The 17,009-nt window shown below is 38.5% G+C and overlaps 1 protein-coding gene across 1 annotated transcript; it reads right to left on the reverse strand.

Moving 5' to 3' along the window:
* Positions 1-8,972: 8,972 nt before the first annotated feature.
* LOC130907931 (transcription factor 7-like 1-A) lies at positions 8,973-14,478 on the reverse strand. The gene is made up of 6 exons (XM_057823474.1): positions 14,361-14,478; positions 12,302-12,354; positions 11,116-11,266; positions 10,923-11,030; positions 10,347-10,383; positions 8,973-9,387 (listed from the first exon to the last, which is right to left on the reverse strand). Exons 1-6 carry the CDS (start codon positions 14,466-14,468, stop codon positions 9,071-9,073), a joined length of 774 nt encoding a protein of 257 aa, XP_057679457.1. The 5' UTR covers positions 14,469-14,478; the 3' UTR covers positions 8,973-9,070.
* Positions 14,479-17,009: the final 2,531 nt, after the last annotated feature.

Genomic DNA, 17,009 nt, shown 5'->3' on the forward strand with positions numbered 1-17,009 from the left:
TGAGCCCAGTCTACCGCTGACGTCATCCACCTGTTGGGGACGCTAAAGCCCTATAATGGTAGGCGTGGCTAACCGGCAGATTAAAAGACTAATTTCTCGTCATCTGCGCTTTGCTAAATTGTTGTATATAGTCGAATCGTCTCAAAATATGATTCTAATTCACATAATAATGCCATTTAAGACTTTTTTTCTGGTGTCATATGCTCTTTAAGATCATCATCATTGAAAAACATATGTTGATCATAAAAATGTTCAGGCGTAGGCGACGCAGAAGACGGTTCCAAGGTGGTTTGTCCGACTGTTGATGCCGCACAGACTTCTAGCCTCGGGTGGAAGCCAGCAAGCTGTAGCTTCAAACCGACGTCGAGCACTGTGTTTTGTCAGAGGTCTGCAAAGCATTGTGGACAGCCCTCTAGCCCGGATTTTTGCCGTGTCCTACAACCAGCCAGTGGGAAGCCATAGCAGATTTCTGGTGGCTATGGAACTTCCCAAAATCCGTTGGAAGTCTTGATGGTAAACACGTTACCGTATAGACCCTACTCACATGACGTCACAACCACGCCCCCGCGCCATATTGTCCGTCAACTCGTCGTTGTTGATGCATTACCGCTACGTAAATTCCTCCTATTATGGCGTGTTTTTCTGCTCGTTAACATTAATAATGAAAATGGTGAAGGCGTGTGTGGCGGTCGGTTACAATAACAGAGAAGATAGATGGAGAGACTTGAGGTTCTACCGTATTCCGAGAGACCCGGAGAGGAGAGCGAGATGGACTGCTGCAATTCGACGAGAAAACTGGGCTCCAAACGATTACCACAGATCATGTTGTAGTCATTTTATATCTGGTAAGATGCATTTAATATATATTTAGAGGGTTTTGGGCTGACAACCACAATTAAGATCATTGCTAGGCTAATCGCCGACAACATACCGTTTCAAATTCAAGATGCTTATTTCTTCCACCATCTTTATTTTTTGAATAATATTTAGCTGGTAACAAGTGAAAGAAGTTGGCCTCGTCTACGGATCATCGGTTAAACAGGGGTGTCCAAACTTTTTGCAAAGGGGGCCAGATTTGGTGTGGTAAAAATGTGGGGGGCTACCTGGGCTGATTTACGTAGAACAGTACATTTAAAGAAATTTTAGCAAGCCCTTCTGTGTGTCACATTTGCTTTATTATTTTTTTTCTTTAATTCATAATTTCAACAATCTCGCCTTTGTGGCGTTCTCTTTCGACCCTCGGGCTCTTGCGAAATACTGCTGCTGTGAAATTAGCTTCAAGTTGCTATAATTTCTCGCTGCGTATCTTCCCTGTAATGTCGTACATGTCAGCGTGTCTTGTTCGGTAATATTATCGCGTCATATCGAACTCTGTAAAAACAGCGACTGTCTCTTTGCAAATGAGGCAGACACAGTTGTTGCGTGTTTTATTGAAGAAATAGTCCAATATCCACCTATCCTTGAAGCGTCGGCCATCGCAGTCAACTTTTTTTTTTTTTATTGATTGTCGCCATTTTAGAAAATTGGGTCACACGGGGTAACGTTGCTTAGAGTGCTGCTCTTAAAGTTTTTCAAACTTTCGTGAGAATAGGCTGATTTTATGTGGACAAGTTAGTTGTAGATATCAGGGTAGCAGATGTCAGGCAGAGAGGGCGAAGACAGCGGGTCGAAAAATATCGATTTAGGCATCAAATATGGATCTGGCGAATGGATTGACTGAAGCTTTTCCACATATGGCCTTTTATGCAACGCATCCAATGAGTTTACAGCGTCTGAAAGCACCGGGGCTTCCATGAATTGCTCTATAAACTGAACGACTAATTGAAACCATTGAGAATAGGGCTAAACAGAGACGGACAATATGGCGGCCGGATACAGCGACATGTCATTCTGTGACGTTGGTGAGTAGGGTCTGTAAGCACCGAGGCACTCTCAATCAGTGATGATGTATCAAGAGTTTGAACTGTCTGTTGTTGAAAATTAAACATCAAAACAACTCTTTTGACATGTCAATAAGTCAAAGACCCACAGCATACCTACAATATGTACACAATAAATGATGAAGCGCACCAACCAAAAATACGACATGAAGTGATAAAAAACTGGCAGTTTTTTTGGCCATTCGCTTCCTAACACACACATAGGGGCCTACTTGTCTCGGTGGTTCTTCCATTTTTTTATGCAATTGCTGACCTTACCTTACCACTTGGCAATCTTTATAATGTCTTGATGAGACATTTTAGAAGTTGTCGTACTTGCTCTTCGACGATCCTTCCGTCGGCTTGGTCCATTTTTGCATGAAGCAAAACAATGTTTGAAAATGGCGGTGATTTCGCGCTGAACCGGAAACAACAGTCTGAGCCAACCAATCAAAGTCCATTTGGCCACGTCACCACGCGTTGCCGTCACTCAAGTCAAGATTTTGTTGCAGTGCACGGCAGGCTACGTCGGAGGGTTGTAAATCGGATCTGCCTTGACAGTGCAGGTCTGCCGCAGAAGCATAATCTCGCAACTAACCTTTGTGGCGTTCTCTTTCGACTCTCGGGCTCTTGCGAAATACTGCTGCTGTGAAATTAAACTAGCTTCAAGTTTCTTCAATTTCTCGCTACAGATCTTCCCTGTAATCTTGTCGTACATGTCAGCGTGTCTTTGTTTGGTCATATCGCCTCACATTGAACTCTTTAAAAACAGCAACTGTCTTTTTGCAAAAGAGGCAGACAGTTGTTGCGTATTTTCGTGAAGAAACAGTCCAATTTCCACCTATCCTTGAAGCATCGGCCGTCACAGTCAACGTTTTTTGTTGTTGTTGTTGACTGTCGCCATTTTAGAAAATTGGGAGTAAAGACCACACGGGGTAATGTTGCTTAGAGTGCTGCTGCCTTTTCGTGGGTAAATGAGGAGCAGCATTTAGTGTGTAAGATACTTCATATGCTGGTAGCACTACTGCTGACCAATTTCTTAAGTCTGTGTGTGGGCCAGACGTTATTGATTTTATGACAGATGCTGAGGGCCAGATGAAATTTTTCCACGGGCTGCATTTGGCCCCCGGGCCGGACTTTGGACATGTCTGGTGTAGGGTATATGAAAGGCAAAATATTCATACAACAAAGACACTCTCCTCAGTAGCTCCGTTTTTTTTTTTTCTAATAGCGTACTGCACGAATTCTATTTTTAGACTGTAAAGCTGCGTGATGTCACCATCGTAAACCGGAAGGGGGTCAACATAGAAGCGCGCTCGCATACAACCAATGCTAGTACTGCTTGTTTTCTGCCGGTAATCTTTCAAAGAAGAACATGCCAAGTAAACACTGTTGATGTGGAAACGACTCTAGACATTACGACTGTCCACATATGAAGGATGTTTTCTTCATGCGTTTTCCAAAGCCAAAAACTCAAAGGGGAAAATTTTGAACAATGGATCAACTTGTGCGGACGTCCAAAAGACCAGTTTAACGCCAGCAAGATGAAGCCATTCACCTTCATATGCAGTAAACATTTTGTTGGGGGCCATGGTTCTACTGATCGACCATCCTGATCCATTGCCTGCCTCGAAGAGGTAAGCCATGTTGATATTTCTACTTTCTACAGTGAATGATCTAAAAAAAAAATCAAATTTTGTTTTTATATCAGGCATGTAGACCTATTTTTCTAAAATACGCATATTTAAATAAATTAGCCATGTTTGGCCTTGGTCCTTTTGTAGTAAGCCTGTTCATGTCTACAGGCCCCCCAAAAACTCAGAGACCTAAGACAACCAGAGGATATAATATATTAACAAAGACAGGGCATATGGTGGTCAAGGATAGCTTGTTGAAACAGGAGAATGTCATTGTCAGTGTCGTAATGCAAAGCAGAAGGTGTCGATAAAAAAGCTACCACTGGATCAGGTTGGCTCTTTAACTGAGCATTTGTATGTTCTTCCACATCTTTACCAGTGAATTTGGCACCAGCGACATCATTTTCGCAGAGAATTGATAGGTTTAGCTCAGTAGACAAGTTCGTGCACTATTTACATGCATCTAGCATGAGCGACAAATGTGAGTTTGACCCCCTGTGACGGCCCTGGCCGTTTAATTGTTATTTTTTGAGACTCTTCCAGTCAGCTGATCGTCTCCTCAACCAGCTGGCTGCTTTCCCTCCCACTGTGACGACAGCTGAACGACGCAGGATGGACTGATGACGTCGCCGCCGCTGATTGGCCACGAAAAAAGGCGCCAAGCTTCATAAACCTGCCTCTGTCAACGCTCTGGGAGGTCGCATTTGACAGCATTCTCCCGGGGTCCTCCTCGCCAGCTGTTTGCTTGCCATTCACGCTCGTTGGCATTTGATCACTAGTCTGATACACTCCCGCTTTTTCGGTGAGGTCTTTTGTGTTTACTCGTTATTGGATCTTTTTTGTTCACCACTGTAAGTAAGAGCACTGAAGCAAGTAGGGGTAAGTCGCCATTTATGTTTAAACCGTTTTCTACTGTTTTTTATTGCGTAGGTAGCTAGGTTAGTGGCTGTCTTTTCTTTGTTCTTTTTCATGATCAGGGTTTAGTTAGCAGTGGGGTTCAAGTGTAGATTCCTTTTGTTTGTTGTTTTGGCCTAGGCTTACCCTGAAGCCGCGCTTCATCCACATTTTGTACATATTCATTGCGAGTTTGATTGTTGTGTAAATAAATTTGTGCCACTTGTGAATTTGTGTGGCTCGTTTTATGTTACGCCCTTCGCGAGCCGTCCTTGGGACGTAACACCCCCCAGCAACAGTTGCGAACGTCATAAATATTAATGAGCAAATGTGAAGTGTTATATACTACGGAGGACCAGGAGTGCAAAAATTCAATAAATAAATACACAATTAAATGAATAGTTGAAAGTGTCATTAAAATGCTTCTATTTCTATATTTATTTATTTATTTCAATATTTATTTCAATTTTTGTTTATTTCAATTTATTTTCATTTATTTCAATTTTTATTCATTTATTTCAATTTTTATTGATTTATTTCCATTTATATTTAGTTATTTCAATTTAAATTTATTTATTTCAATTTATATTTATTTCAAAATTTATTTCGATTTTTATTTATTTCAATTTTTATTCATTTATTTCAACTTTTATTTATTTATTTCATTATTTATTTATTTATTTCAATTTTTATTTATTTCATCATTATGTATTTCAACATTTATTTATTTCACTTTTTATTTATTTCTTTCTTGCACTCTTGTTCCTCCATGGCGCAACCATGAAATAATTTTATCTGTCATGTTTGCTGGTCAGTTTCTAACGTCTGATTGGTTGCTCGGCAAAGCAAGTCTTACCTAGTTGATCTCAGATAATGGATTGACGCCTGAGGCATAGGCTAAATTTTTTGCACACCCGATACATAAAGTGGCAGTGTAGGTCCGTATAATCTGAAAAATAATTGCTCCCTCAAAATCACAAAGATGAAGAAGATTAGTAGTCACTGTAGTGGTAGTAGGCCTTGATGCATTTCGCGTGGTGTCCAAGAAAAACATATATATGTACAAAACGTGCCCAGAGCTGCTCAGACAAGCAGCAAATTTAATCGAGAAAGCTCTGAGGAGAACTCTGTTTTATCTGTCTTGAATAAATTGAAAACTACCAGTGCCGTGTTAAACGTTTTATTTATTGCCTTCGACGAACTTTTTGCCGACTGTCGGGCTAAGATGCGGCGAATTTTATTCTGTTGCCTACTAGCCTCTGCTACTAGCCTCAGCGGGCCTGACGCTCGTAGACAATCACAACATAGATCTCACAATACAGCAGCATGGATTCAACAGTGCCACAACATAGAATAACACAAAGTAGATTAACATTATAACAGGCCCAACTCGACCCGCATCCCATGGTGAAGTCCAATCTGTGGCTTCTACGTCGCGCGGGCCAGCGCCTTTGAGCGGGCTGGCGTCTGCTACGGGATACTCTACTGTACTATACAGTACCTCAGAAGTGGAACGGTTCTTGGATATCTCCCAGATTTTTTTTAATCAATTTTTGAAATAAGGCTAAATGACAGAAATAACTAGCAGTTTTCAAAGTAGTTTTACTCTGAATTCCGACATCATTTTTATATCATAATGATTTAGTTTGGGTCTAGGGGTGCTCCAGTGTCTCTCTGAGGTGGACCTGTTCTCGAATAGGTCCCCGTTTTTTTCATATATTCAATAAAGGGACTTTCACTCTGAACCCACCGCGCGCTAGTCTGAAGCCACTCCATTGCATTCTGAAGCCAGCGCATTGCATTACCGTAATGCACATAATGCAAACAATAATCTAAATGCGGGGCGGCTGGTTTGACTTCGTTTTTACGAGTGGAGGCTGGCTTGACCGGTTAGGGTTAGGGTTAGACTCTTTGATCAACATTTTGATCTGACAGAGCCGAGATGATGCCAAGAACATTAATTAATCGCTCTGTTTTGTAGGACACGTACTCAGGGCCCAAATGTATGGAGTCACAGGAGTGCCAAAACTACGAATAAATAAATAAATGACTGAATAAATAAATATAAAGAGAAATAAATATATAAATAAATAAATGAATAGGTAAATAAATGAACGAATAAATATAAAGAGAAATAAATATATAAATAAATAAAAATATAACGGTATACTTTGTCATTGACATTTACTTTTGGTCATTAACAACCACAAACGGAAAAAACAATGACAATATTTTTCATTGACTTTTACTTTCTGTCATTGAACACCACAAACGGAAAAAACAATGACAATTGTATTTTTTTGCCTTTGCCTTTTCTGTTTGGCTTTACATTGTCATTGTCATTTGTCGAGCGCCTTTCCTCTTTGGGAATGTAAATGGCAAATGCGCAGAGAAACGGTCTGTCAATCAAATGACGTTGGGAGCGGCTTTCCAACCAGGAATAGTAGTCGATAACTGATTATTCCTGGTTTAACTTTCCGCACATGCGCCGTACGGCTACCCAAACACGACCGCGGCTGTTTTGTGTGACTGCACTACGCCACTTCCTCCAGTGTCGTCATGATTATAAACGCGAAGATTCGGACATCGAAAATAATTATTCTTTGAATGGTCTGGCATGTGTGTCGAATAATACATTTTATAATATATTTTTTTACCGGTCTAGAAAAATGTATTTCTATCGTTGAACCTATCACGTAAAAAGTCTATCCATATCCATATCTATCCAGTCTATCCTATCCATAAAAACCGCATGTGCAACTCGATAACCGACGTCACTTTCCTTCAGGTAAACTAGGAATAATCAGTTATCGACTACTATTCCTGGTTGGAAAGCCCCCCACAACGTCATTTGATTGACAGACCGTTTCTCTGAGCATTTGCCATTTACATTCCCGAAGAGGAAAGGCGATCGACAAATGACAATGACAATGTAAAAGCCTTACAGAAAAGGCAAAGGCAAAAAATACAATTGTCATTGCTTTTTCCATTTGTGGTGTTCAATGACAGAAAGTAAAAGTCAATGAAAAATATCGTCATTGTTTTTTCCGTTTGTGGTTGTTAATGACCAAAAGTAAATGTCAATGACAAAGTATACCGTTATATTTTATTGAGTTATATATTTATTTCTCTTTATGCATATTTATTCGTTCATTTATTTGCCTTTTCATTTATTTATTTATTTATATATTTATTTCGCTTTATGTTTATTTATTTATTTATTCATTTATTTATTTGTTCATTTATTTATTTATTTTTAATTTTGGCACTCCTGTGACTCCATACAAATGTCCTGCTTCAATTTGATCTGAGAAATCTAACATGTCCCGAGGGAGCTCATGCAAAATCTCAGATAACGCCGCCATGTTGGGAAGAAATAGGACGAAGCAATCGCTTATTACTCGATCATTTCAAACCCCGCCTAGTTCACGCCCGCCCACCGAGTTTGATGAGCCAATGACAAATAAAATTATTTCATGCGGCCACATGGGGAACAAGAGTGCAAGAATGAAATAAATAAAAAGTGAAATAAATAAATAAAAATTGAAATAAATACATAAAAGTTTAAATAAATAATAAAAATCGAAATACATAAAAATTGAAATAAATGAATACAAATTAAAATAAATAAACATCGAAATAAATATTGAAATAAAAAGTTTAATTGAAATAAATATAAATTGAAATATAAATGGAAATAAATCAATAAAAATTGCAATAAATAAATAAAAATGGAAATATATAAATATAAATTGAAATAAATATTAATTGAAATAGAAATAAATAAATAAAAATTGAAATAAATGGATATCAACTGAAATAAGTAAAAATTGAAATAAATATTGAAATAAATAAATATTGAAATAGAAGCATTTTATTGAAACTTTAAATTATTTATTTGTGTATTTATTTATTTAATTTTTGCACTCCCGGTCCTCCATAATGTGCGGTATGCTATTGAAGGGCTTTGAATACCTTACGTGGGCATGAGAAATGCGCCCTACACCTGTTGGCAGAGCAATTGATCTTGATATGAGACAGCTCCCCGCACCAATCTTGGCTTTGAATCTGTGGTAAGTAACTCCAAAATATTGTACTGTCGTTTTATGTGAGAGGCATCAAAAATAGAGGGAAAAAAATTAATCGGCATCGACACCCTCAGGGCGGATGCCTTGACTAAAAATCTTGGTCTCTACATTACAGAAGCTAAACAACAAAATTGATTTCAGAAACAGGCAACATGGATGCGTACCAGAATTCCAAGCCATTGGGTCACTGGAATGACAGCATCTAATGACAATGTCCTATGACAATCAATTTAAGTTCACCCAGTAACATTTTTGGCACCTAAAATTAAAAAAAAAAAAAAAAAAAAAAAAAAAAAAAAAAACACTCCAGGATTTCAGTACACACAGTAAAAATTTATTACATAAAAAAATGATCAAAACAACACTAAAAAGGAAAAAGATAACATTTTAAAATATACACTATTTACATAAAAAAGATCAAAACAACACTAAAAAGGACAAAGATAACATTTTAAAATATACACTATTTACATAAAAAAAGATCAAAACAACACTAAAAAGGACAAAGATAACATTTTAAAATATACACTATTTACAAATTTAAGAGATCGTCTGGCCATTGATCGACGGGCTGATTTGCCAGCTGTAATAAAAATTCATTGAATTCCTGCTCAAGGCTGAGCTCTGCTGTCCCGTCAGGAGAGGAGGGTGGCGAATGGGTGACGGGGGCGACAACTGGAGCAGGGGCCACAGCAACCGGATAGTCGATGACCGGAGCAGCGGCGAAAGGATAGGCAGAAAGTGGAGATGCAGCAACCGGATAGTAGGTGACCCAATAGGCAGCGTCTGGAGACGCATCGCTCAGAGATGCGGCGACCGGAGAGGCAGCGGGGAGTTGGCTCGTACATCCTGGGGTAAAAAAAAAAACACTGATTACCACCCACAACTTCAAAATAAGATTAAATATAACATTGTATTTATTTCTAAAAAATACAATGATAATGAATAACAAGAGATCATAAAATAATTGATCACATATACAGTAATCCAAGATTATGTTTCAAATTACCAAGAATATTCATCCTGCCCTATAAGGGTTCATCGGGTTTGTATCCAACAGTCTTAAGCACCAATTGATATCTCTATTCATGATTTTTCTTGGGAATATTAGTTTTTTACAATTGTTAACCCACAAAACCTTAACTTCACGTACTATTCGTTCAATCTGAATTGTCACCACTTCGCACTCCCTTATCCCCCGGAGACTTTCCTTCTTTACACTCTGATGCCAATTGCCCATCATGTTGTTGTCTTAACACAACACAAAATATTCAGTTGTTGCACACACACCTTTCAGCAATCTATTGTATAATAATTTGTTGTCAAAACATGACACACAATGTTCCGTTGTTACACACACTTCTCATGTAACATGACAGTTGTATCAAGCTACAACACACAAGTGTTCAAAACTCAACACATGGAAGTCATGTGAGCAAATAGCAATCAGGACTGCAGCATATATCAAAAGGGGAAATATCTTATTTTCCAGATTCATTTTCATTCATACGGTGTGTTCCATTTGAAATGCTTGGTCTTGTGCAGCAAAAGCTTAGCTGTGTGTACTCAATGTATGTGTGTCAGTGGAAATACGACTGTGTAGAAAATGAAAACACCAGTGAACACAATGTCCAGATTTGATGGCAAGAGTCATCTTACGAAAGGAGTCTCAGGTTTAGAATTTTGTGTGTGCAGTTTTCAGTTTTGTGTGTGCAGTCCTGAGAAATCTGTTATTGTACTGAAAAACTTGTGAACAATCGTGAAAAACTGTAAACTCCAAAATGGATGCGAAGAAAAAAGAAACTTACGTGATGCCAGGGAACACTTTCTCCTCTTTCTTTTGCCCTGGAAAGCAAAAACAAAACACCTTTGCATTAATACAGTGGCGTCAGAGAGAATACACATCCTATACATCAGCAGTTCCTTGAGATTTAAGGTTTGGAATGTCAATCTAAATTCTACTCCTTCACACATTATCGTAGCAAAGAGTGGCAAATTGGTGGTGTTATACTTATATAGCGGTTTTCCACCTTTCAAGGCGCTCAAAGCGCTCTACACTATCTCGCCATCTGCCTACTGGTGACGCAGCACCAGGAGCAACGTGGGGTTCAGTATCTTGCTCAAGGACACTTAGACGAGTTCATCAGGGCGGAGAATTGAACCCACAATCTCTGGGTCAGGGGGCAACTACTAGTACTACTCAGTTAGTTAGTTAGTTAGTTAGTTAGTTAACTACTCAGCTACCACTGAGCCACGTCATCCCCAATTGATTGGAAACATTTTGTTGGGCTAGGAAAAGTATAAAATCCCAACAAGTCATATGCATGATCATGTGTGGCCAAATGCATGTGCGTGTGTGTACATGTGTGCATAATAGGACTTACATAGTTGTCGCTGGCTGACCAGTTGGGATATTTTGCTGCGTGCTCCTGGTCCAAGCGCTTCTGCTCCTCCAAATATTTTTTTCTGTCGCTAAAAGGCAGGGTTTTCCACTGGACAAAAAGACAAGAGTGTCAACACACAAAAACGTACAATTGCAGTAACAAGTGCGCACAACAGTGAGTCGGACAAAATCACCATCTGTCCTAGAAGTTTATTAATGCTGGCACTGTCATGGTTGGCATGTAACTCTTTCAACGCGGGACGCTGCTCCTTTGCGTAGATCATAAACGCGTTCAGTGGCTTTTTCACATAGTCCTTTGTCTCCTGGACCAATTTCCTCTTTTTCCTATTTCAAAAAAAAAACACAAAAGAAAACAACCAAATCAGTTTAGTGTTGCCGGCAAGCTGATGCGCATCTGGATGTGTGAGGAACGATAGAGAAATCTTACAAAGGTTGGCATGGACTTCAGCAGCGCCAAAGTTCAACAGTAGAGGTAGCCGGTACACTGCAAAAACCTCTTTAAAGCTAGTTCGATTCCCTTGTTTTCCGTGTAAATCTACTAGAAATAAATTAAATGATCTGCCAGTGTTTCAAGTAAATTTAATCACTTAGATTTCTTGAAATAAGAAAAATAACTATCTGTAAATAACTTTGTCAGAATGTTGTTCAAAACATTATTTGAGAGCAACTTTTTGGAAAATGACCAACTTTTAGATTTATGGGCTTAAAAAGAACAAATATTGATATTTATTTAAAGTCATTGGAATAATCTGACACATTCATCTGTTAACTAGCCTCAAAGCAGAATGGAGAACATTATTGGACTATATTTGAGAAAAATAATCTGATTAAGGCATTATAAATTTGCAGTGCACACATGCTCCTGGCTACACAAAACAAATACACAAATATTACACAGCAAAAACACAACTCCTTTAAACTAGTGAAAGTGCCTTGTTTTCAGTGTAAATCTACTAAAAATTAACTGAAATGATCTGCCAGTGCTTCTGGTAGATTTTACTTCGATTTCTTGAAATAAGAAAAATAGCTTGCTGAAAATAATCTTAATAGATTTATTTTGAGCAATAAATCAGTATATTTAATCTTAAAGAAAGCTAGTTTTTTTCAGATATGTTCTTAATTTAAGAATAGATAATGTTCAAACATCATTTGAAAGCAAATAGATGTATTGACGTAATAAAAACAAATAGTAATATCTACTTAAACTAAGTGAAATACACACATTAATCTGTTACCCGTCTTTAACACTTAAAACAAAATTTATTTGACTAGATTTAAGAAAACTAATCTGATCATGAATTTGCAGTGTAGGCAATGAAATATGTGTATGACATGTGTTAGTAATAGTATGTGACTTACATGCTGACTCCAACAGGATTTGGGAGCTCTTTACAAAATCCGGCATCAAAGTGCTGAAGAAGAAGAAGAAAAAACAAACAATCAATATCATCTAAATTATTGTTTCCTAACCATTTAGATGCACATACAGTATTTGACGGTGAAAACGGCTTCAAAAATCCTTGTCAAATGTGGATAGTTCCATCTAGTGGTGTTATGAACGGCAAGCCGTTGATGTGGATCCCAAAAACAGACAAGGAGATCAGGTAGAGCTAATGTTTGTATTTAATAAGTACAACAAAAGGGAGCACGCCAAAATGTGAGTAGAACTGAGAGAGCACGCCAATAAACGCGGATATAATAAAATACAACAAAGGGAGCACGCCAATAAACGCGGATATAATAAAATACAACAAAGGGAGCACGCGAATAAACGCGGATATAATAAAATACAACAAAGGGAGCACGCGAAAAATGCGAGTTTAACAAAGTACAACTAAGAGAGCACGCTAGAATGCATGAATATAAAACAGTACAAGAATCTGACTACAAAGCCCAAAAGAGCACTAAAGTAAAGATGACCAAACCAGAATACGACCGTAGAACGTCGGGAAACTCGAAGGATGACGATGAACACACAGGCGGTAAGCAAGGCAAATAGCAAGCAATAGTCCGACACTTGCAGATGGTGACAAGCTTCCTTAAATACTGAGCTTTCCTAATCAAGCACAGGTGTGTCACATTACCCCGCCAATCTGGCTCAATCAGGTGCTGCATAAAGGAAAGAAAAAGAACTGAGACACACACAAATATGACAAGTGGATGGCACATAACATAATCATGACCAGTGTTGTTAATCTTCCTTTAAAAAATTAATTAATTACAGTTACAAATTACTTAGTGAGTTATAACTCAGTTACCTCAATGTGATAGTAATTAGTTACTTGGCAAAGTAACTGGCATTACTTTTCATGTTATACACGTTATTACCAGATCCATTCTTTAACGTCTTTCACATCAAATATGCTTAAAATAACTGATTGAATTGAACTGTTTTTTTTTTTTCTTTCCTAAAAATAAACATAGGTCACACTTTTTATTTTAGTTTTTAATTTCACCTATATAACAGTGTTATGTAATGGTATACAAACTTTCAAATGCAGTGAGCAATATATATAATTAATATTATATTGAAGAATCAAAAAGGACAACGGCCACTTGGTGATGATCATGCATACGCAACAGGAAAACAGACCATTATTTTCAATTCATTATACCCAGCGGAACGCCACGAACTGTATGTAAAAAACAAAAAGTTGCCCGAGAGTTAAGCTGACGCTCGCTATTCTAAATGCTATTGCTAGCGAGAACATGAATGCTATGCTAACGCTCCGAGCATTGCGTTTCCTCCCTACTCCCGCTCTTCTGTCTCCGTGTCATTCAACCAAATTGCAGTAACGTACTAATGTGCCCCTCAGTAACGATAACGGCGTTGCAAATAAAATAAAAAAACAACAACAACCGTTAGTACCGCCGTTCTACTCTAACCGTTATTATTAACACTGATTCAAGACACAAGTCTGATGACAAGTATGGCAACTTACAGGTGCTTCAGGGGGAAGCGGCTGCTGAATGCTTTCTTCCACTTTCTGGACTCGGCCTTGTTACGGTGTACAAATACCAAAAAAAAAAAAAGCATATACAACAGATATGCTTATATCCAAGCCGTATTTTTAGGTTTACACACTACTAATTAACGCAGTTTAACATTTGTGGCCGAACACTAACGTTTCTGGTCCTTACTTGAAAAATTCTGCCAGCTATGTAAACTTAACGGCACATGTGCAAGAACCATTTGCGCATTTTCACTCAAAACTACACTTTAATGCAGAGCAGAAGGGAAAGAAATGTTTTTTTTTTTTTTTTGGGGGGGGGGGGGGGGGGCGACATCAGCGAGTAGATGAAACATCAACTTGCACTGCTTCTCGGGGCAGCTTGGTTTACTGGCTCAAGTCAAAAATGAAGGATTTTCCGTTAACTGCAATATTCAATTCTTATCATTATTATTTTTGTTTCTTACCTGTTCCTGGGCAGGAGAACTTGATGTTGGAAAACTACTCAAGTCGTGAGCAACCAGATCAAAAAGAGAGCTCCACGCAACACCCGGCAAAGTTTGGATGGACTCCATTGCATTTGCGTTCATCTCGATGTGTCGGAAGCACAAGATGAAGTGATGGATACATTGCACTTGACCGTTGAGTCACGTGCTACTCTGACGTCACTATTTGTCCAGCAGAGAAGGGTGTTTACCTTTAATTAGCGAATCCACTCATCGGCCAAGTTCGCATGGTAACACTTTTTTTCCCTCTTTGATAAACGTCACGGACTGTACCGCCGCTCGTCCAATAGGAAGCGGCGAAAAGTGCTAATCGTTAACTCGATTTCTAAGTGTATATAAAAACCTGTCACCAAATGTTAAACATCGTTATTATTATTATACGAATACACCGTTTACTAAAGATTTAAAGATGTAAAGCATTGTGGAAATATACATTTAAATTGTGTATGCCTTACCCGATTAAAATGGCGGCCACCCTGTCAGCCACTTCGTAACTTGTTTGGCCTTCCGCCAGGTTAGCTTCGTCAATCCCAACGCGCCATGAGAAGCAGCAAATTTTAGGAGCTTTCGTTTTCAAGAACATGCTAAACGCATGCAATCAGAATTAAAAAGTGTCGTTTCGTTTCATTACCAGCAGATGTCAGAGTAGAACGTTAATGCCTGACTCTAGGCTGCCAGTGTTCAGCTGTTATCAAACGCTGAACTGTGGATGTAGATTTGTGTCTTTGTTATCCAATTTAAAAAAAGAGATGATACAAACAAAATATATTTTTATGAGAAAAAAAGTCGCTTCAATCAGTTTTTTTTTTTTTCCAAAACTTTTTGGGTGGAAGTAGTACTGTTCTGTGTTTGGGCCACATTTTGGCTAGGACATTTGTGTCTTTATTATTCAATCAAAAAATAAGTTGCTTCAAACATAAACAAAAAAAATCAAAAGAAAAATCACTTCAAACAAAAAAATTTAAAAATCTATCATAGAAAAAAGTTTTTGAATGTGTAACAAGGTGGAAAGTCAGGGTGCCATTTTTTCCTAGAGTGTCAAACGCATCATGCCTAGCGAGTTGACTGCCCCTCCTCCATTGTGCACTACAAATTGACTCATGCAGAACACCTGTGCATGATGAGCCAGCTTGTTTTCCTGTTGCCATGGAAGGCAAGACCTGTAAGACCTGTGGATAATGCTCAATTTCTCCCAGAAATGATTGCAATTACAAATGCTTTGGTAGTAATATCTTCATTCACAAAAGTATTGGCACCCTTTGAAAAATCATGTGATGCTTCTCTAATTTGTGTAATGAACAGCATTGTTGTTATAGCCTGGTACACCAGACTCAACGCTGTTCCAGCTATTGAGTCTGGCCACCATTCCCACGGAAACAATTTCCAGGGCGGAGTAAGCCACAGCAAACAGACAGCGGAGTGGACCAATCAGCGACGGGCAGACGTGACGTTAGTAAAATGGCGACCGCAGGACGATGGACTTGCGCGCGGAAGTAAACATACGAAGAGAGCGGAGTTTATTCGACATGGCTAGCGCGAGACAGACTGTTGTCAATGACTCGTGTCGATGTGTTTTTGGTCATTTAAAACTGATTTTACCGTGGATTGGAACATATTCTCGGCTCTGCCGTTCACCATCTGTGCTGCTGAAGAGACGACTTTCGACGCGCAAGAGTGACGTTGCTCGTGAAGAACACGTCACGCAAATAAACGAATCTGATTTGTCGATTGATTTTGTACCTGCTCGAAAAGGCCGTTAATGGGATGCTTTCCAGACTATACTATCAGTGTTTGAAAAATACAGGGAGAATAGTCTGGCAGAGCCAGGCTATTGTTGTTAATCTTACTTTAAAAAAGTAATTGATTACAGTTACAAATTACTTCTCCCAAAAAGTAATTGCGTTAGTAACTCAGTTACCTGAATGTAAAAGTAATTAGTTACCTGACAAAGTAACTGGTGATAATTTTCATGTTTTTTTTTTGTTTTTTTTTGTGTATTGAAAAAAAAAAAAAAAAAAAAACTGGTCACACAATCTGACAATCCTTAAAGGGTTTTTGGGACAACAGGGGTATTGTGGATATTGTGATAACTAGATAATAATAATAATAATAATAATAACTAGATAATAACCTTTTCTATGTGTGGAAGTCATTTAATGTTGTGAAACAATCGTTGTTAAAATTGCTCCCGTTATTGCATTAGTTCCCTTCCGTCTATTTTCGACATGTGTAAGTTTTAAAACTGTCTCATTATTTAAAGATAGATTTAAGTTAGGTTTTGCCAATTTAGGAGCATTTTAGATAAAAAGTGACTTAGATTTGCCAGGAAGGTTCTCTACAACAGAGCCTTCATGAGTAGTCTACTGCTTTAAGATGGCGGCTGTTTACCAAGGCATCTAGTTCTTTATTATATATGTTGCTAATGCCGCCGTGTCTGTCATTTGCATCTAGTTCTGTATATCTGTGATATCTACCGAAGCATCATGTGGGCGTAGGTTGTAGGCTATCGGCTACAGTCAGGTATTATTGGAGCCACCTAGCATAGTAGCATCGTGTTTGCAACGGCGTCACAATCACCTTACCTCCTCCCCACTCCTGCTCTGCTCTCTT

The sequence above is a fragment of the Corythoichthys intestinalis genome, chromosome 19 (genome assembly GCF_030265065.1).
Source record: "Corythoichthys intestinalis isolate RoL2023-P3 chromosome 19, ASM3026506v1, whole genome shotgun sequence".
Classification (NCBI taxonomy): Eukaryota; Metazoa; Chordata; class Actinopteri; order Syngnathiformes; family Syngnathidae; genus Corythoichthys; species Corythoichthys intestinalis.